This window comes from Protopterus annectens, chromosome 7.part0 (assembly GCF_019279795.1).
Source record: "Protopterus annectens isolate FY-2018-M chromosome 7.part0, PAN1.0, whole genome shotgun sequence".
NCBI classification, from domain to species: domain Eukaryota; kingdom Metazoa; phylum Chordata; order Ceratodontiformes; family Protopteridae; genus Protopterus; species Protopterus annectens.
In genome coordinates, this window is record NC_056739.1 from 445,106,770 (window position 1) to 445,129,396 (window position 22,627).

The 22,627-nt window shown below is 44.2% G+C and overlaps 1 protein-coding gene across 2 annotated transcripts in view; it reads left to right on the forward strand.

Annotated features, from left to right (window-relative positions):
• LOC122806522 (phospholipid scramblase 2-like) overlaps positions 1-22,627 on the forward strand; it is a 727,109-nt gene that overhangs the window by 302,887 nt on the left and 401,595 nt on the right. For both annotated transcript variants that reach the window (XM_044077022.1, XM_044077023.1), the window contains exon 3: positions 19,360-19,715. In XM_044077022.1, the coding sequence (XP_043932957.1) occupies positions 19,360-19,715 (356 nt within the window). The remainder of the gene's footprint in view (positions 1-19,359; positions 19,716-22,627) is intronic.

The window sequence follows — 22,627 nt, forward strand, 5'->3', positions numbered from 1 at the left end:
TTGGAGGCCTCTTGCAGGGCCGCTGTAACTGGATCTGTGATAAGAAGACATGCTTGACTCAAGGAGCAAAATCTGCCTGATCATGTTAAAGCTAAATTGTTGGATGCTCCTTTACAGCAGGACAGTCTGTTTGGTAATAAGGCAGAAGAGGTTTTAAAAAAGATGGAAGACAAAGCTAAATCTATGCAAACTGTAAAAGATTTCTTGCAAGTGCAGCCACCCAGGTTCAGTAGGCACTGGCCTGCTAAGAATTGGTCCTTTCCAGTGCCCAACAGAGCCACTCAGGTCAAACCCAGACACTCCAAAGGCTCCAGATTTCAGTCACAAGGATATTACAGCACAAAACAATGGGGTGCCACCTCCTCCAAATCAGAAAGTAGCAAAGCACCACCCTACAGTAAACAGTCTCAATGACTTTCCTCTGCCATTTCCAAGCACTTATCTTTTGGCAGCCCCTTTGGGGGGAAAACTAGCACTTCATGCTCAAAATTGGCATCTAATTACCCAGGACAAGTGGGTCTTAAATATAGTATCCCATGATACAGATTTCATTTCCACACATTGCCAATTCCAAACGGATGGCCAGATCTGTCCCCAAATCAGTGGGCAGAGGCCCAGAAACAAGTCATGTCCCTCATGGATATGGGGGCTGTTCAACCAGTACCAGAAAAGGAAAAAGGACAAGGTTTTTATTCAAGACGTTTCCTGATACCCAGAAAAGACAAATCATGGTGTCCAATTCTGGACTTATCCATTCTAAATTCCTGGACATTGATGCTGACTCTTCAATAGCTGCTGCCTATGCTAGGCAAGAATGCCTGGTTGGTAACTCTAGACTTAAAAGAGGCTTACCTGCATATCCCAATCAGGGAATCTTGCAGAAGATACCTCCGCTTCAAACAGGCTATTTGCATTACCAGATGTTCTTCGTGTTTCACTGTTGCAGTCATTGCGTTTGGGTACTCCTGCTGGCAGGTTGCCCTCAGTAGGCCTGAATTCCAAAGTCCTGGGTCCTGCGTCTCTGCTGTCACTCCTTCCCTGACGTCAGGTCGTCAGGGGTATAAAAGAAGCAGCCGACGCCATTTTCTTCAGTCTTTCTTGCCGTGCGGTGCCCGAAGCAGAAGCAGTTCGCAAGTGCCGGTCGGCCGACTCCTGAGATTTTCGAAATCGAATTTCAGATCCGAAGTCTTCTACTTCCATCGGGGAAACTTTTTTCTTGCTCCAGAACCGATGTTCGAAAAAGTTAATAATTGTATTTCTTGTGGGAAGCAAATATCACATAAGGACTTTCATTCTTACTGTATTCCTTGCCTAGGCCCTGATCATAATTTTCTAGGTTGTCAGTTTTGTGCTAGATTTAACAAACGCACTATTAAGCGTCGGTATGATTATGCTTTAAACTACTTTGGACGCAGATTTAATTATCCAGAAATGTCGTCGGAAAGCCATCTGACTAACGGAGTTCACAAAAAATGCAAAGAAAAGGAAAGACCGAGGCCCAAAACCGATGACAAAGCTTCTCCTAAGCCAGTCGCCGGTTAACTGGTTCTCAGTGAGGTGCTTTTGCAGCCCCTGATGACCGCTACTTTGGAGTCTCAGGCCGCTACCGACTCCCACATGCCACTGGAAACTCAAGGTATTGGAGCCTCGGATTCTATTCCTTCAGATGGGTCTGGAGCCGCTGAGCAGGCACCGGGTTCTGAGGGTGTATTCAGACCCAGACATCTATACATTAAACCGACTTCAAAGGCAAAGACTAAAGCACCTTCAAAGGCAAAGAAGCTACCTCAAGAGCCACGTGGACAGGCCTCCATGCCCAAAAAAACAGATGCTCAAAATGGCCGAAGACTTGATTACCTTAATCAGGGGTTCCCATCCCTCTCCTGATAAGAGGCCTAGGCAAGAGACTGACTATGAATCTTCAGATCAGGTTGCCATTTCTTTTGATTCCTCTTCTGATCAGGAATATTCTTTTCCCCCCTATGAGGATTCTGATGCTGAAGAATCCATACCTTCAGCTTCTCCTCCGGAGGATTATTCTTTTGGGGAAACCTTACATACCATGAGGGAGCATTTCCACTGGGAGAGCCAAGATTTTTCAGAGTCTAAAAAAGAGACTCTGGTATTTCCGGTTACTAACTCAGCACAAGCCACTAGCCATCCCTCCTGTGTTAGACATTGTAGATGATGTGTTTTCGGAGTCTAGCCTTACCCCTGACTCCTTACCTCCAGCACCTGTTAAGCCTGACAGATATTACAGGGTTCCTGACTCACATAAATCCCTTTTTAAAAACCCTGCTGCAGACCCAGAAACTATTTCTCAGGGTCCCAAGGGTGTTAAGGCTTCCATTGCAAAGAAACCCTACCCCTTATGACAGGGATTCTAGAGCACTGGATAGATGGGGAAAAAAGGTTTACACATCTGCTTCCTTGGCTATAAGGGCCTTAAACTGTCAGTTTCATATGCTCAGATATTCGCAACATGTCATGGCATTGCTTAAACAGAAAATGTTGTTAAATTCTGAATGTGCAGAAAACAAGGAAATGCAGGATATATTGCATGCAGCGGAACAAGTTGGAAAGCATACTTTGCAATGTGGTTTTGATTCTTTAGAGGCCTCCTGCAGGGCTGCAGTTACAGGTTCTGTAATTAGAAGGCATGCTTGGTTAAAGGAACAAAATCTGCCTGATCATGTTAAAGTTAAATTATTGGATGCACCTTTACAGCATGATTCTTTGTTTGGTGTTAAGGCAGAGGAGGTGTTAAAGAAAATGGAGGAAAAGGCTAAATCTATGCAAACGGTCAAAGATTTCTTACAAGTACAGCCACCTAGGTTTAGTAGACACTGGCCAACAAATAATTGGTCCTTTCCTGTGTCAGACAGACCTCAAAGGGGCAGACCCAGATGCCCTAGAGGCAGATCCCAGTGCAAGGTTCATACAGGTCAAAGCAATGGGGTGCTTCTACCTCCAAAAGTGGAGAAGACAAATTACAACCTTACAGGAAACAGTCCCAATGACTTCCCTCTGCCTGCACCAAGCACTTATTTCCTGGCAGCACCTTTAGGGGGAAAATTAGCACTTTTTTCTCAAAATTGGCACATTACAACCCAGGACAAGTGGGTTCTAAATATCGTGTCACAAGGCTAAAAGGTCCATTTCCATACCCTGCCAAAGGCAAACGGCTGGCCAGATCTGCCAAAAAATCAATGGGCAGAGGCGCAAAAACAAGTCTCATCCCTCATGGACATGAGGGCCATTCAACAAGTGCCAGAGCAAGAGCGGGGACAAGGATTTTACTCAAGACTGTTCTTGGTACCCAGAAAGGACAAGGCTTGGAGGCCAATACTGGACCTATCAATTCTGAATACATTCCTGGATTTACCAAAATTCAAAATGTTGACCTTATAGCAGCTACAGCCCATGCTGGGCAAGAATGCTTGGCTTGTAACTTTAGACCTAAAAGAGGCATACCTGCATGTGATACGTCAGATTCAAGGCTGGCTCAATGCATTACCAATTCTCTGCACTGCCCTTTGGCTTATCTACTGTACCATGGGTCTTTACAAAGCGCCTGGCACCAGTAATTGCATTCTGCAGACAAAGAGGAATACAAATATATCCTTACTTGAACAACTGTCTAATTCAAGCAGAGAACAAGGACATCATTCTACAGCATCTGGCATTTGTGAATAAACTTTTAACATGCCTAGGGTACACAGTCAATGAAAAGAAATCAAAACTCGTACCCTCTCAAGAGATAATATTCCTGGGTACGAGCTTAAATACAACTGCCCAGATGGCTTATCTCACGCCAGACAAACAAAGACAACTGACTACCTACTTCAACATGTTGGCAACAAAGGCCCGGTTATCTGCAAGAAAAATTCTGCAGGCTTTGGGCTTCGTAGCATCCTGCATCCTACTAATTCCATATGCAACACTGCATATGAGGAAACTTCAATGGTAAAGTGTTTGGACTTAACATTGCCACAGCCTGGAAACTATAATTATTCTCATTCCCTGCCTGCAACAGGAGTTTCGATGGTGGGCAAAGGCTTGTCACCAAAACAAGGGACAGCCATTCACATTACCCCGAGACAGGCAAACACTAACAACGGATGCGTCAGATTATGCCTGGGGGGCCCACATGGCAGGAAAATGGATTCAGGGATCATGGACCTCAAACCAAATGCATCTACCTATCAATCAAAAAGAGATGCTAGCTGTTCAAAATGCCCTGACAGCCTACAAGGACCTACTTCAACCAGGACAACTACTGATAGACAGACAACACCATGGTCATGTGGTATATAAACAAACAGGTTGGGCACACATTCTTATCCCCTTTGCAGACCAGCCATGACTTTGTGGGACACAGCATTGATTTACCAAGTACATCTGCAGGCACAATTCCTGCCAGGAAGGAAAAATACTCTGGCAGACAAACTAAGCAGAAACCTCATGGATTCCCACGAGTGGCAGCTGGATCCACAAGTCTTCAGCATGATAACAAAGAAATGGGGATGCCCAGACATAGATCTATTTGCCTCCCCTCATAACTACCAGCTAAAGAGATTCTGCACAAGGATTTATCACAGACAAACATGGAAAGTGATCGCCCTATCCTTCAGCTGGAAAAAACTATCAGTATATGCCTTTCCCCCTCTGTCTCTCCTCCCCAAGGTACTCCTAAAGGCCAGACAGCAGAAGCCAAAGATGATACTGATTGCACCAGACTGGCCCCGCCAGCACTGGTACCCAGTACTAAGGAGCTTGTCTCAATGCCCAGCTTGGACCCTTCCTCAAGTACCACATCTACTGTCCCAGCAAAACAATTAGATCCTGCACAGCCAGCTCAGGACTTCAAATCTGGCAGCATGGCAGATAATGTAGTCATACAAAACACCTCTCAGCAAAGCTGTGGTGGATGTCATTTTGGAAGCCAGAAGGCTTAGTACTAGGAAATCTTATGCTGGAAAATGGAAGAGATTCTGTGCTTGGAACCAGGTACAAGGAACTGATACAGCTGTGCCAAATATTCATCAGATTTTACAATACTTAACTGCGATGCTGGACAAAGGCCTATCTTTCTCATCTATTAAAATTCATGCCTCTGCCATTTCGGCTCATTACAATATAGAGACACCAATCTTTTCTCATCACTTATTAAAACAGTACCTCAGAGGAGCCAAAAATTTAAGGCCTCCAAGGAGATCACCAATGCCTGCATGGGACCTCAACTATGTCTTGGAAAAACTCACCCTGCCTCCTTTTGAGCCGGCTGCTACTGCCGATATAAAGTTTTTATCTTGGAAAACAGCTCTGCGCCTAGCAATAACTTCTGCAAGATGAGTTTCAGAGCTACAGGCACTCATGGATGTGGAACTTTTATAATTTTTTATCTGGACAGGGTTTCCCTGAGGACAAATCCAACATTTATGCCTAAAGTGGTGTCCAGTGTGGATCTTAACCAAACCATTCATCTGCCAACTTTTTATCCAAATCCACAGTACAAGGGGGAAAGAATTCTGCATTCTTTGGACATACACAGACAGCTTAGATTCTACATGGACAGAACCAAAGTTTTCAGAAAGACAGAGCAATTACTAGTGACATATGCTGCAGGATCACAAGGAAAGGCTATCTCAAAGCAGACTATTTCAAAATGGATAGCCCACTGCATTCATTTTTGCTACTTACAACATGGCAAGCCAGTGCCTAAGGGCATTAGGCCACATTCCACCAGAGCTACAGCCACTTCAGCAGCTTTATTCAGGGGAGTACCAACCAAGGACATTTTAGAGGCTGCTACTTGGAGTTCAGTGCACACCTTTACAAAGCACTATCATCTGCCACTCTACTCTAAATCCAGATGTTCATTGTGCATACAGCTGCAGTAATCACAGATGGGTTTTCGGCCGTCAGGCGGTCCCTCGGTCGGCCGAATTCCAAAGTCTAGGTCCGGCGTTGGTTGTTATCGCTTTCTCTCCTGACGTCAATGAGGCAGGGGTATATAAGACACAGCCGACTCCATTTTCTTCAGTCTTTTTTGCCGCGCGGTGCCAGAAGCAGAAGCAGTTTGCAAGTGCCGGTTGGCCAGCTCCTGAATTTACGAAAAATTGGAAACCGAAGTCTTCTTTAAAGTGAAGTACCCCGTTGGGGAAACTTTTCTTGCCTCAGTCCGATGTCAGAAAAAGTTAACAATTGTATTTCTTGTGGGAAGCAAATACCACATAAGGATTTCCATTCCCTCTGCATACCTTGTTTAGGCCCAGACCACGACGTCTCGGGCTGTCGCTTTTGCGCTACTTTCAATAAGTGCACTATTAAGCGTCGGGCGGAGTTCACCTTTTTGGTAAAGCTTTTGATTATAAAATGTTGTCGGAGACTCCGACTACCATTTTGTCCAAAAAACGCAAAGACAAGGACAGACACGCGAGGTCCGCGGTCTCCACCGACACCACGCCAAAACCAGCTACACGTGGTCCGGTTCTCAGCGAGATGCCTATGCAGTCCCTGACTACCAACGACACTTCTTTGGCGGTGTCTTCTGTAACCGAGATCGCAGGTACCTCGGCCCATACCCAGACTACAACCACCGAAGCCACTGTGAGCGTTGAGCCTCCTAATGTGGACAGGTCTACTTCCACCCATGGTGTCTTTGGACCCTCATCTTCCTTTTCCATTAAGGCCTTTACTAAGTCCAAATCAGCCAGGCATCCCAAGAGGCCTGTTGCACAGGGCCCATCTCCAGGCCCCATGCCTAAAAAGCAGATGCTTAAAATGGCTGAGGATTTAATTACTCTTATCAGGGGTTTCCAACCCCCTCCAGACAAGAGACCCAGAGTGGAGGAAGATTCTCCCTCTTCTGATCAGGGCTCCATTTTTCCAGAACATTCTGATGTAGAGGAACACTCTTACTCTCCTTATGAAGACTCTGATGCAGAGCAGTCCATTCCTTCTGTATCTCCTCCAGAGGATTTTTCTTTTGGGGAAACCTTGCACACCTTGAGGGAACACTTCCATTGGGAAGGCCAAGACTTTTTCTGATTCCAAGAAAAGACTAAGGGAATTTCTTTTGTTACCTCAACACAGACCTCTGGTGATACCTCCTGTATTGGGCATACTTGATGATGTTTATGCGGAGGCTTGCCTTAATCCGGATTCCCTGCCTCCTGCCCCAGTCAAGCCTGATAGGTACTACAGAGTTCCTAACTCCCACCAATTTCTTTACAAAAGCCATAATGCTGACCCTGAAACCATTTCTCAAGGCCCCAAAGGAATGAAGGCCTCTACTGCTAAGAATCCACTACCTTCTGAAAGAGAGTCAAGATCCTTAGAAAGGTGGGGAAAAAAGGTATATACCTCAGCCACCCTAGCCATGAGGGCCTTAAATTGTCAGTTTCATATGCTTAAATATCAGCAGTTTCTGTTATCACAATTAAGAAATAAAATGTCTCAACCTGAACAACCAGATTTGAAGGAGTTGCAGGATATGATGCATAGTGCAGAACAAGTGGGTAAACACACCTTACAATGTGGCTATGATGCCCTAGAGGCCTCAAGTAGAGCTGCTGTTACAGGATCAGTCATTCGTAGACATGCCTGGCTTAGGGAACAGATTTTGCTTGATCATGTGAAAGCTAAACTACTAGATGCTCCTTTACAAAAGGATGTGCTATTTGGTACTAATGCCGAGGAGATACTACGGAAAATGGAAGAAAAAGCCAAATCTATGCAAACTGTCAAAGCTTTTCTACAGGTTCAACCACCACATTTTAGAAGAAATTGGCCTTCTAAAAACTGGTCCTTTCCAGCCACGGACAAGCCCCAAAGAGGTAGATACAGGCGCACAAGGGGCAGAGGACAATCACAAGGATCATATAGAGGCAGGCAATGGCAAACTCCAGCACCAAGAGGTGGCGAAGACAGTGCACAACAATACAGGAAACAAACCCAATGACTTCCTCCTTTCCATGCCAAGCAAGTCTCAGCTGGCAGCACCCTTGGGAGGAAAGCTGGCATTATTTTCAAGAAATTGGCATATGGTCACAACAGACAAATGGATCCTGGACGTTATAAACAGAGGCTACAGATTTCATTTTCACACTCTTCCAAAAATGAGAGGCATGCCAAACCTGCCACACAATCAAAGGGCAGAGGCAAAACTACAAATTTCAAAGCTCATAGACATGAAAGCTATTCAAGAGGTACCTACTCACGAACAAGGTCAAGGTTTTTATTCCAGGCTATTTCTGGTACCAAGGAAAGGAACCGACTGGAGACCCATTTTGGACTTATCCATCCTAAACACATTCTTACTCGTACCAAAATTCAAGATGCTCACATTACAGCAGCTTCTTCCCATGCTGGGCAAGGAGTTTTGGCTGGTAACATTGGACCTCAAGGAGGCATACCTGCATATCCCAATCAGACAAAGCTGCAGAAGGTACCTCAGATTTCTTGCAGGTTCAATTCACTATCAATTCTCTGCATTGCCCTTTGGCTTATCTACTGCGCCCAGAGTATTCACGAAATGCATAGCATCAGTAATTGCCTACTGCAGACTTCAAGAGATACAAATTTACCCTTATTTGGATGACTGCCTGATCCAAGCGGACAGCAAGCACATACTTCTGGAACATCTGGCTTATGTAACATGGTTACTGAATTCCCTGGGATACACAGTCAACAAAGAGAAATCCAGGCTAACACCATCTCAGAAAATAACTTTCCTGGGTGCCAACTTGGACACAAACACCCAGATGGCCTATCTTATGCCAGAAAAACAGGGGCAACTAACTCAGTACTTCAAAATACTAGCAAATTGTACCAGGCTTACTGCAAGGAAAATCTTGCAGGCTCTGGGCTTCATGGCATCTTGCATTCTTTTAATCCCATGTGCAAAGTTGCATATGAGGAAACTTCAATGGTACCTAAAAAACCTATGGTCTCAACACAGCCACAGTTTGGAAACAATAATACCAATAATTCCATGTTTGCAAAAGGAATTTCTATGGTGGGCCCAAGCATGTCAAACAAACACAGGTCTCCCATTCTGCAAGCCTCAAGCAAATCAAGTCATCACAACAGACACCTCAGATTACGCCTGGGGGGCGCACATGACAGACAGGTGCATCCAGGGCAAATGGTCCCAAAAGGAAAAGCACCTTCACATCAATCAGAAAGAAATGCTAGCAGTGATAAATGCAATTACAGCTTTCAAGGACCTCCTGCATCCAGGACAATTATTGATAAGAACAGACAACACCACAGTAATGTGGTACATAAACAAACAAAGAGGAACACATTCATACCCTCTGTGCAGACTAGCTATGACACTTTGGAATTTGGCTCTGGAATGGCAAATCGAACTTCAGGCACAGTACTTGCCAGGTTCGGAAAACATGCCGGCAGACAATCTAAGCAGAAATATGACAGATCCACACGAATGGAAGTTGCATCCTCAAGTGTTTACAAAGATAATCCAAGCGTGGGGGAGACCAGACATAGATCTCTTCGCCTCCCACAGGAATCATCAATTGGAAAAGTTCTGTTCAAGGACCTTTCATCCAAAGGCCTGGAGAGTGGACACCTTTTCATTCAGTTGGACAGCATGGACAGTTTACGCTTTCCCACCTCTGCCTCTTCTGCCCAAGGTACTCTTGAAAGCAAGAGCAGACAGACCGAAGATGATACTGATTGCTCCAGACTGGCCAAGACAACACTGGTACCCACTCCTGAGGAGCCTAACACATACTCCTCCCTGGTCCCTAGCTCTAATGCCTCTTCTGCTGACTCAGCACAGCTACAAAACTCTTCACAGTCAGCTGAAAACACTCAATCTCGCTGCATGGAAAATTCCTTAACACCACAACAGACCCTACTCCCCAAAGAGGTGCAGGATGTCATTTTGGAGGCCAGAAGGCCATCTGCTAGAAAGGCTTACTCCGCAAAATGGAAACGGTTTTGCTCTTGGAATGAGAAAAAAGGCCAGGACCCTAGAAAACTGAATTTGCCTTGGGTATTACAGTATCTAGCTGAGCTGCTGAACAGGGGACTTTCATTTTCCTCCATAAAAATCGATGCCTCAGCCATTTCTGCAGAATTCAACACTGATCCACCCTTATTCTCTCACCCACTCTTAAGACAGTTCCTCAGAGGGGCTAAAAATATAAGACCACCAAGGAAACAACCAATACCAGCCTGGGATCTTAATTACATTCTAGAAAAATTAACATTGCCTCCCTTTGAACCAGCTGCCTCAACAGATTTGCAATATTTGTCCTGGAAAACAGCCTTCCTTCTGGCCATTACCTCAGCTCGTAGGGTTTCGGAACTACAAGCCCTCATGGCTGTGCAGCCCTTTCTCATCTTCCATCAGGACAGGGTTTCCCTTTGAACCAACCCGTCATTTATGCCTAAAGTGGTATCCAGGGTAGCTTTAAATCAAGCCATACACTTACCTACCTTTTACCCCAATCCTCAAAACAAAGGGGAAAGGCTGCTGCACTCCTTAGACATCCATAGACAGCTACATTATTATTTGGACAGAACAAAGCCTTTCAGAAAATCAGAACAACTTTTTGTGTCCTATGCTGTAGGAGCTCAACGGAAGCCAGTTACCAAACAGACAATTTCAAAATGGATAGGCCACTGCATACGGTTTTGTTACTCCTATCATGGAAAATCTGTCCCTACAGGCATCAGATCCCACTCCACCAGGACCACAGCTACCTCTACAGCCTTCCTCAGAGGAGTTCCTACCAAAGATATTTTGGAGGCAGCCACTTGGAGTTCTGTGCATACCTTCACAAAACACTACCACCTGCCTTTATATTCCAAAACTAGAGCAGGCTTTGCCACTGCTGTGTTGCAGGGCATTCTGGCTCATCCCAGTTCCACCTAGTGCCTACCACCCTGTGCGTAGCTTTGGGATTCTACCCATCTGTGATTACTGCAGCTGTATGCACGATGAACAAAGTACAGTTTTGTACCTACCATAAATGTAGATGTTCGAGTGCTAATACAGCTGCAGTACAGTTTTCCCTCCCTCCTTCCCCTCTTGGTAAAGGCCTAGGGCCTAACCCCTCTTCATACAACCTGTTTGGGTTATCCTTCTATGGTATATTTGCTTGCAACTACTGATTTTTGATTATATTGCATTGCATGTATATAAATATAATTTATGTATTGCCTTCCTTCTGGGGGCACCTGACATCTGGGGCAAGAAAGACTGAAGAAAATGGCGTCGGCTGTGTCTTATATACCCCTGCCTCATTGACGTCAGGAGAGAAAGCGACAACAACCGACGCCAGACCTAGACTTTGGAATTCGGCCGACTGAGGGACCGCCTGACGGCAGAAAACCCATCTGTGATTACTGCAGCTGTATTAGCACTTGAACATCTACATTTATGGTAGGTACAAAACTGTACTTTCTGCAGAGACTCTTAGCCGCTCCTAATGCGGTTTAGCTCCAGCCTCCCAACCATAGCTTTGGGAATCTACCCAAATGCAATGACTGCAACAGTGAAACACGAAGAACATAGTACAGTTGTGTACACTTACCATAAATGTAGATGTTTGAGTGTATTCACTGTTGCAGTCCAGGTTACCCACCCACCATCCCCCTTTTCTTCTGATGGAACCTATCTTTCCTTCTCTGATTTCTACAACCTATGTGGTGTATTTGCTTGTAGATGAAGGTAAAGTTGATATTGGTGCATGTAATTATATATATATATATATATATATATATATATATATATATATATATATATATATATATATATAGATAGATAGATATATAGATATATAAATTTTGGCTACCCTTTTAGGAAGCACCTGACATCTGGGGCAAGAAAAACGAAAGAAAATGGCGTTAGCTGCTTCTTTTATACCCCTGACGACCTGACATCAGGGAAGGGATGACTGCAGCCGACGCAGGACCCAGGACTTTGGAATTCTGGCCGACTGAGGGCAACCTGCCAGCAGGATTACCCAAATGTAATGACTGCAACAGTGAATACACTCAAACATCTACATTTATGGTAAGTGTACACAACTGTATTTTTTATGCACTGCCCTTTGGCTTATCTACTGCGCCCAGGGTCTTCACAAAGTGCCTAGCACCAGTAATTGCATTTTGCAGACAAAGAAACATTCAAATTTATCCATATCTGGACAATTGTCTAATTCAGGCAGAGGACGAGGACACTCTTCTACAACATCTGGCATTTGTAAAAAGGCTTCTAACATGCCTAGGATACACTATAAAAGAAAAGAAATCACAACTGGTACCCTCTCAAATAATTACATTCCTGGGTGCAAGCTTGAAAACAACTGCCCATATGGCTTACCTCACACCAGACAAACAAATTCGATTGATAACATACTTGAAACAAGTGGCAACAGAAACCCAGCTATCTGCAAGACAAATTCTGCAGGCTTTAGGGTTCATGGCATCCTGCATTCTACGAATTCCATATGCAAGACTGCATATGAGGAAACTTCAATGGTACCTAAAAAGCTTATGGAGTCGACATTGTCACAGCCTGGAAACAATGATTCCTCTCATTCCTTGCCTGCAACAGGAGTTCCTTTGCTGGTCAGAGGCATGTCACCAAAACAAGGGACTATCATTCATTCTACCCCCTGCCACCAAAACCCTGACTACAGACGCATCAGACTGTGCTTGGGGGGCCCATCTGGCAGCGAGATGCATTCAGGGTGAATGGAGCCCAAATCAAATACACCTACATATCTGACAGCCTTCAAGGACTTCCTTCATCCAGGGCAACTACTGATAAAGACGGACAACACCACAGTTATGTGGTACATAAACAAGCAGGGGAGTTACCCACTCCTACCCCCTTTGCAGACTAGCCATGGCCTTGTGGAACACAGCCTTGACTTACCAAATACATCTTCAAGCTCAATTCCTGCCAGGAAAGCAAAATACTCTGGCAGATGACCTAAGCAGAAATCTTATGGACCGACGCAAATGGAAATTGGATCCACAAATCTTCAGCATGTTGACACGAAAATGGGGATGCCCAGACATAGATCTATTTGCCTCTCCCCAAAACTATCAGTTGGACAAATTCTGCACAAGAACTCATCACAAAAAAGCTTGGAAAGTGGATGCTCGATCCTTCAGCTGGAAAAACCTTATCAGTCTATGCCTTTCCCCCTCTGCCTCTGCTCTCCAAGGTTTTACTAAAAGTCAGACAGGAAAAAACAAAAATTATTCTGATTGCTCCGGACTGGCCTCGCCAACATTGGTACCCGCTTCTAAGGAATATGTCACACCTTCCTCCGTGGTACTTGCCTCAGACACTTCATCTATTGTCTCAGCATAACTATCAAGTTCTGCACACCCCCCTCCAAACTCTGAATCTTGTAGCATGGCTAATCAACTAATTTCACCAATCACATCTCTCAGTAAACCTGTGATGGATGTCATTTTGGAGGCTAGAAGGCCTAGTACTAGAAAACCATATGCTGATAAATGGAAGAGATACTGTGCTTGGAACCAAGCAATAGGTTCAGTGCTAACTTTACCCTCCCTCTTACCCCCTAGAGGGCCCATCTCTATACCGGAAGAATGAAAAGTTCCTATAATCACGGCTGCACAGGTAAAAAACACACTCTCCAAAGCCAAGAACACAGCATCCATGGGACTTGACAATATCCCAGGCTGCGTTCTACACGAACTACAGAATGAACTGGCACCCTACCTAAGTATCATGTTCAGTCATAGCCTCACCTCAGGCTTTGTACCCACTGAATGGCGCACCGCAACATTTATCCCACTCCACAAAGGGGGAGCCACGACGGACCCCGGGAACTACCACCCCATTAGCCTGACGAGCCTGGTCTGCAAGGCCATGGAGTGTATCATCGTGGAACTCATAAACAAAGACGTTGGTAATCTCCAAACTCTGGACCCTACTCAGTTTGTATTTGTAAAAGGCAGACCATGTCTCCTAAACCTGATTGACTTCTTTGAAGCAGTCACCAAAGCCATAGAAGAGGGTAAAATGGTTCACACAGCTTATCTAGATCTCACCAAGGCTTTCAACACCATCCCCCACTCTGGAATTATAGATAAGCTCACTAAACTAGGTATAAATCCATATGTCACAAGATGGGTTGCCAACTGGCTCATGGATAGAACCCACACTGTGAAATTAGCGGATTCCAAATCCGACATCAGACCAGTGACAAGTGGAGTACCACAGGGTTCAGTCCTGGGTCCTCTCCTGTTTGGTATCTACTTCTCTGAAGTGCAGGCCAACACAGAAGGTCTTTGGCTAACAAAGTTTGCAGATGACTGCAAACTAGGAGCCATAATCAAAACTCCTAACAAAGTGGACAAACTACAAAAGGGCCTCACTGACACAGATACCTGGTGTCAAAGCCATGGCCTGAAGCTCAATGCCAAAAAGTGTATTGTCATCCCCTTTGGTAAAAACTCTCTACCCATGAACTACCACATAGCTGGTAGTCTACTTAATGCCGAAAATGTGATGAGACCTTGGGACACAGGTGGACAGTAGTCTCTCCTTTGATAATCACATCGCCACAGTGGTCAGGAAATCCTTCTACGTGGCTCATCTCATCACAAAAGGATTCTCATTCAGAAAAAAAGAGGTCATTGTTCCCCTCTACTCATCACTCATTAGACCCATTATAGAGTACAATGCCCCTTTTGGTATGTACCTCACAAGACATCTACAACAACTGGAAAGACCCCAGAAATACCTCACAAAGAGGATTACTGGCCTCAAACAGATGCCCTATGCAGACTGTCTCAAAAAACTACAGCTTTACTCCATCGCATATCACCTACTCAGGGGCGATCTCTGCCTAACATACAAAGCTATGTCAAACCCAGAGCTGTTGGACATGCTCCACTTAAAGAAATCCCAATCCCTCCGAGCTACACGCTCTTGGGACCTTAACCTTTTCACCACAATAAACAGAACATGCTGGAGGGATAGATTCCTGTCCCAGAGACTTCCATACTCTGGAAGGGACTACCTATCTATGTCAAACAGAGCTCCTCATTAGCACTCTTCAAGAAAAATCTTGATGATTGGATGGGAAATGGGAAATTCACCCTGGGGATCACTTCTGTGGCTCTGCTTGACAGGGGCACAGGAAAATAATTTTCTTGGGTGGCGAAAGCCAGGGTACATTTTTTGGCTAGGCTTGTATGGGCCCTAGGACCGATAGCCGAGTACCTACCTATGAAGCACAAGGAATAAACACAGCAGTGCCCAATATTCCTCAGATTTTTGCAATATTTAACTGAGATGCTTCACAAGGGCCTATCTTTTTCTTCTATAAAAATGCATGCCTCTGCCATCTCGGCTCATTACAACACAGAGCCTCCTCTCTTTTCTCAACCCTCTGCTAAAGCAGTACCTCAGAGGGGCCAAAAATTTAAGACCTCCCAGGAGAACACCAACTCCTGCGTGGGACCTCAATTTTGTGCTGGAAAAACTCACCCTACCTCCTTTTGAACCAGCTGCTACTGCAGACATAGAATTTCTTGCTTGGAAGACAACCTTTCTTTTAGCAGTCACTTCAGCTAGAAGGATTTCAGAACTACAGGCCCTCATGGCAGTGGAGCCTTTCATTATCTTTTACCCGGACAGGGTGGCCCTCAGGACCAATCCTTCCTTTATGTCTAAGGTGGTATCCAGTGTGGCTCTTAACCAGACCATTCACCTGCCAACTTTTTTCCCAAATCTGCAGAACAAGGGGGAGCGGATCCTGCATTCATTAGATGTACACAGACAACTAAGATTCTACTTAAACAGGACAAAATCTCTAAGAAAGTCTGAGCAACTACTGGTGGCATTTGCTGCAGGAACAAAGGGGAAGGCTATATCAAAGCAGACTATTTCAAAATGGATAAGCCATTGTATTCGTTTCTGCTACATGCACCATGGTAAACCTGTCCCCAAGGAGATCAGATCCCGTTCCATCAGGGTTGCAACTACTTCTGCAGCCTTTTTCAGAGGGTTTCCTACCAGACACATTCTAGAAGCTGCTACTTGGAACTCAGTTCATACATTCACAAAACATTACCATTTACCTCTCTTTTCTAAATCCAGGGCAGTCTTTGCCACTGCTGTCCTGCAGGGCCTTATAGCTGCTCCTAATGCTGTTTAATTCCATCCTCCCATCCATAACTTTGTGATTCTACCCAATTGTAATGACTGCAACAGTGAAATACGAAGAACATTAGTACAGTTGTGTATACTTACCATAAATGTAGATGTTCGAGTGTATTCACTGTTACAGTCCGAATTACCCACCCGCCAACCCCCTTTCTTCTCTGTTATTACACCTCTTCTTTCGTTCATTATGCTCAAATGCCTTTGTGATGTATTTGCTTTTAGTTGGAGGTAATTTTTTGCATTCTAAAATACATGCATATATTTGTATATATATTTTTGCTCCCCATTTGGGGGGCACCTGACATCTGGGGCAAGAAAAACTGATTAAAATGGTGTCAGCTGCATGTTTTATACCCCTGACGACCTGACGTCATGGAAGAGGAGACAGCAACTGGCACAGGACCCAAGACTTTGTTATTCAGGCCGACTGAGGGCAACCTGCCAGCAGATTACCCAAATGTAATGACTGCAACAGTGAATACACTCGAACATCTACATTTATGGCAACTGTACACAACTGTACTATTTATAGACAGCTTAGAAATCAGGCAAAAAATTAGATCAAATCAGATAAAAATCTTACTACACCAGTCAACAAAACAGAGGCCATAGTAAATCCCAAAAGATTCTGGTCATCACCATACAAAGTTATCTAAACTGGACCTACAACCAAACTTGGTAAGTAAATAAAATTTTCAGGAAGGGATGTAAAGACTGAAAGCTTGTGAAAGTATTAAAGGTAATAAATGCATTTTTTTCTTTGGGCGGACTTGTAAATTCTTTGTACATTGGAAGGTGACAGTGAAGACAGCATGGTAGTTGAGCAGGTCTTTAGGCAGCTGTGTGTTCTCAGTATTTTTTAAAATGTAGCGCAGTAATGGTAGTTTTAAGGAAAAGAAAGAAATGGGGGTAGGGAGTACTGGACAATTACTAACCTCTTTTGATCATTGTTCACACAGATATTTTAGCAAATTTCCGACATTGGAAAGTGTGTGCCCTGGGTTGATACTGGAACACAAGGTCAGTTTTGTTAAGAAAATGCCCTTCACTTGCCACTGGGAGATTCTTTTGAATTTTGTCATTTGTGTGGAGTGCACTGGCATGGCAGAAGAAGGAATACTATTCAATATAAAATAAATCATTTGTCACATTTGACTGGGGAGTTTAGGTTGTACATAGAGAAGGATAGAGGGCTGTGTAAGAGGATTGGTTTGATTACTTTTAAATAAATATGCTTGCCTGTGTCACAAGTGATAATTTAGTAAAGATATTTAAAAAAGATAGTGTAGGCACTGTATGCAAATTGTGGTCAAAGAGTCGAAGAAAAGAGAGTTCACTCATAAATAGTACAAATGAATGCATGAGTTTCCCTTATCCCATTTTACTATTGCAGTCCTAGACTGGATGATGAGGAGAAGATTAACAATATATGGACTGATGAGACCAAGAAGCGGTTTAAATTTGTTCATATCTAATTGAGTGTTACCAGAAGAAATGAAATTGATGCTGCTAGAAGTTTTTAATAAATTTAAATGGTTTGGATTATATTTTGGTTAAAATACCGCCCAAGCAAATTTGTTTTCATTTCTCTGGATGGAATACAGATGAAAAGTTGATGTCTCTTGACAGTGGAAAGGTGGGACAAGTTTTTGGGCTTAATATTGTGCCTAGGCTTAGAGGATATTAAAGAGAAACTTAGAAGGAACAGGCAGGTAGGACAGTAGGTCAGTTCAACAGATGGAGTAGAAGACTAGGAACATTATTGGGCAGAACGGCAATTATTTTGTATATATTATGCATTATAAGGCATATTTTGACCTTTCCAAAAATTATGTCCTGCAGAAAGTATACATGGATAGGAAAAGAGTGCGAAAGAGTTAAGGACATTGAATGACTGGTGAATGAAAAGGGAAATTTGAGAATGTCATTCTTTAAGAGCCATGCAGTGGTTGAAGATGCATCCTTTTTCTCAGTTCAACAAGTGCGATATCTTTTACCCAACATTCATGCATGAGATTGTATTCTGATGTTACATGTCACAGACCTAATCCAGAAATTCTGTATTTCCACACTTTTTTTTCCACTGGGGTATAACTATCTCAGCAGGACTGACTTAGGCTTCTGTTGTGCAGTAATAAGATTTGACCTTAGCTGTCTTAACTTCTTTAGTCCTACATCTCTTCGGGTCCATTCCACCTCAGACCTCTTAGAGCCACCAGACTCTCTCCTTTGTGGTGGAAAGGAAATATTCTAAGTAAAGGAAGACATGTGATGAGGAAGGAGACCCTGTACATGCTACTTCTGCTGCTTTATGGAAGTTAGGGGCTTGAAGTATATTACTCCTTAAACTTGCTCGCCATGTTTTGTGGGCCACGTGGTGAAGGTGTGTAATGGGCATTTCTGCAAGTATATGCTTCACCTCCTCACAACTCTGAATCCCCATCCTTCACTGGAGATCGACACACTCTGAGTGTGCATCATCCTATACCCACATCCTTCCATTATGAAAATTGAGCAGGCAGTGCATCATCATTCCACTGTTGTCACCCACCAGCTTCTCCAGTGCCTGAGCAGAAACTCAAACTTGATTCAGCTGACTTATTGTCTGGGCTTAATTACTGTACACCATGGAGCTATTTGCCTTATTTGTACAAGTTCTACAAATATAGCAATGTCGTCTACTCATTTGTAGTAAAACAGGGCATTGATGCTCAGGTTATATCAGAAAATCTTCACTTGTTCCTTGCGTTGTTTCAACATTTAGCTTTTACTCCATGTAAGTTGAATTTTTATTGTATAAGTCAGTAGAGCAGTGGTTCAGATGTGCTACAAAATGCTTAACCGCTACAGAAATATATCTTCTGACAGCTTGCACTACAGTAGTGTTGAAGAGAATATTTTATTTTTAATTGATTTGCTGATTACCAGCCTAACTGACAGGATATTATGTTCCCATTGAGAATCCATAAACATGACTTCAGATCATAATTTATAACCAGGTTTGTTCAGATATTTCCTGCATCCAAGGTCTGATTATCAGCAAGTGCTGATGGAACAATTAAAGTAGGTAGCATTAATTTAGTGGATAAGCATCATTAATAATGTTGTGATTATTTTTTTTCCTGTCTCAGATATTAATTATATTTATTTTTTTATTTCAGGTTATCCCAGCCCACAAGCAGGGTACACAGGCCCTCATCAAGGGAATTACCCATTAGCCCCATACCCTACTCCACAACCTGGATATCCTGTACCACAACCTGGTTACCCTACTCCACCTGTTGGTTACATGCCTGTGGATCCAAATAATCCACCCCCTCAGGTTGGTTTTGGTGTCTATCCTTCAGCACCTCCAGCAGCAAATCATCCACCACAAGGTCTCCAAGCCCATCCTGAGGGGACTCCTTCGTCAAAACCACCAGCACCCCAGCCACCAGTGCAAGATCCACATTCAACTGTAGTGCCATATGTACCAGCGGCAACTGGAGTGCCACCAGGCCTTGAATATCTGACACAGGTTAGTCATATTACACTCAAGTTTAATCCACAGTGTAATTGGTGGATGATGAGCAGAACCTAAATGAAATTTGTATATTAATAAAAAAACACTGGCAAGATCAAATAGGTTACTTTCCCCTCTTCCATGTTTTTGTTTATTAGTTTCTTTTTTTTTTCTTTTCTTTTTTGCACATTATCACCAATTCCTCCCATTTGTGCTGTTTTGGTTATAGAACTTTATTCTAACTTAGCAGTTGTGTATGAGTGTGCATGTTTCTTATATTTTAAGTATTAATCAGACTTCAAGAAATGTGATAAATGTGTTCACAAAATGTGAAAAGCAAGACAGGCATGTTCTGTACAGTTTCTTTAGTAACATAACATTCACAAACCCACTGTGACATTTGTAAAGGTTTTGACAGAAAGACTCTTAAGACAGAAAAATAATAAAATATTTCTTAAAACATTGATGTTCATCGTGCATACAGCTGCAGTCATAACAGATGGGTTATCCTGCCGTCAGGCGGGTCCTCGGTCGGCCGAATTCCAAAGTCTAGGTCCGGCGTCGGTTGTCATCACTTCTTCCCTGACGTCAGTGCGGCAGGGGTATAAAAGAACCAGCCGACGCCATCTTCTTCAGTCTTTCTTGCCGCGCGGTGCCCGAAGCAGAAGCAGTTCGCAAGTGCTGGTCGGCTAGCTCCTGAGATTTATGAAAATATTTCAGCCGAAGTCTTCTTGAAAGCTAAGTACCCCGTTGGGGAAACTTTTCTTGCCTCAGACCGATGTCAGACAAAGTTAATAATTGCATTTCATGTGGGAAGCAAATACCGCATAAGGATTTCCACTCTTTTTGTATTCCTTGCTTAGGCCCAGACCACGACGTCTCGGCCTGCCGTTTTTGTGCTAGATTCAACAAACGCACTATTAAGCGTCGGGCAGTGTTTGCCCTTCACTATTTTGGTAAAAATGTAATTATATTATGTCGTCGGATACTCCGACTCCAGTTTTGAGTAAAAGACGCAAAGATAAGGACCGACATACGAGGTCCGTGACTTCTACTGACACCACACTAAGGCCGACTACCGGTTCTCCGGTTCTCAGCGAGGTGCCTACACAGCCCTTGAGTACCGATGACACTTCATTACCGGTGTCTTCTGTGCCCAAGGTCGCAGGCTCCTCGGCCCCCATTCCGACTACAGATACTGACGCCACTTTTGGCTGGGAAACCCAGAGTTTAGACAGGCCTGCCATTTCTCAAGGTGTCTTCAGGCCTTCCTCCTTCTCTATTAAGGCTTTCACAAAATCTAAATCAGCCATGAAAACTAAAAAACAGGGATCACAGACCCCCTCTCAAGGCCCCATGCCTAAAAAACAGATGCTCAAAATGGCTGAGGACTTGATTACTCTTATCAGGGATTCTCAACCCCCCTCGGACAAAAGGCCCAGATTAGAGGAAGACTACCCTTCCTCAGATCAAGCCTCTATTACCTCTGAACATTCTGAGGACCAGGAATATACTTATTCCCCTTTTGAAGACTCTGATGCAGAGGAGTCTATTCCCTCGGTCTCCCCTCCTGAGGACTACTCCTTTGGGGAAACCCTACATACTTTGAGGGAACACTTTCACTGGGAAGGCCAAGATTACTCAGATTCCAGGAAAAGGCTTAGGGATTTTCTCTTGCTCCCCCAGCATAGGCCTCTGGCTATCCCTCCTGTCTTAGATATATTAGATGATGTGTACACAGAAGCCAGCCTCAACCCAGATTCTTTACCTCCAGCTCCTGTTAAGCCAGACAGGTTTTACCGGGTTCCGGATTCACACCAGTTCCTATACAAAAGCCATACTGCTGACCAAGAAACTATTTCACAGGGTCCCAAGGGAATTAAGGCCTCTACTGCTAAAAACCCATTACCTTCAGAGAGAGATTCCAGAGCTTTAGAAAGGTGGGGGAAAAAAGTGTATACCTCGGCCACTTTAACCATGGAGGGCATTAAACTGTCAGTTCCATATGTTAAAGTATCAACAGTTTTTATTATCTGGGTTGAAAAGTAAAATGACACAACCTGAGCAACCAGATTTAAAAGAGTTTCAGGATTTGTTGCATAGTGCAGAGCAAGTGGGTAAACATACCCTGCAGTGTGGATGTCCTTCAAGGATGCATCTGCAGTCCTTACATATGGGTTGTCCTGCCTCAGGCAGCCCTTCAGTCGGCCGGATTCCAAAGTCTGGGTCCGGCGTCGGCTGATGTCGCCCTCTCCCCGACGTCAGTGCGCCTGGGGTATAAAAGCATCAGCCAGCGCCATCTTCCTCGGTCTTTCTTGCCGCGTGGTGCCCGAAGAAGAAGCAGTTCGCAATTGCTGGTCGGCCAGCTCCTGTAACTTCAGCTACCGAAGACTTCAAAAGCTAAGTACCCCGTTGGGGACTCTTTCTTGCCTCAGCCAATGTCAGATCAAACGCTTAAAGTGAATAATTGCTTAACTTGTGGGAAACAAATACCTCATAAGGATTTCCATTCTTACTGCCTCCCCTGCCTAGGCCCAGACCACGACGTCTCGGCCTGTACAGCCTGTGCCTCCTTCAACCGACGCACTCTTAGGCATCGGGCGGAGTTTGCAGAGGAATTTTTTGGGGCTAGTTACTGTTACAATATGCTGTCGGAGACTCCGACTTCTCATTTAACCAAAAAACGGAAGGACAAGGACCGACACACGCGGACCGTGGTTTCGGCTGAAACCACGCCTAGGCCTACCGCGAGTGTCTCGGTCTCGGCTGAAACCGAGTCCTTGGTACTTCCGACCGTCGAAACCGCACAACCGACAACCTCGGCCCCTGAGGCCTCTTCTGAGTTGGTTATAGAATTTCCCTCAGAAACCGGTGTTCCGGAAACTTCTGACACCATTTCCCTAGACAAAACCACGCCAGCACGTGGA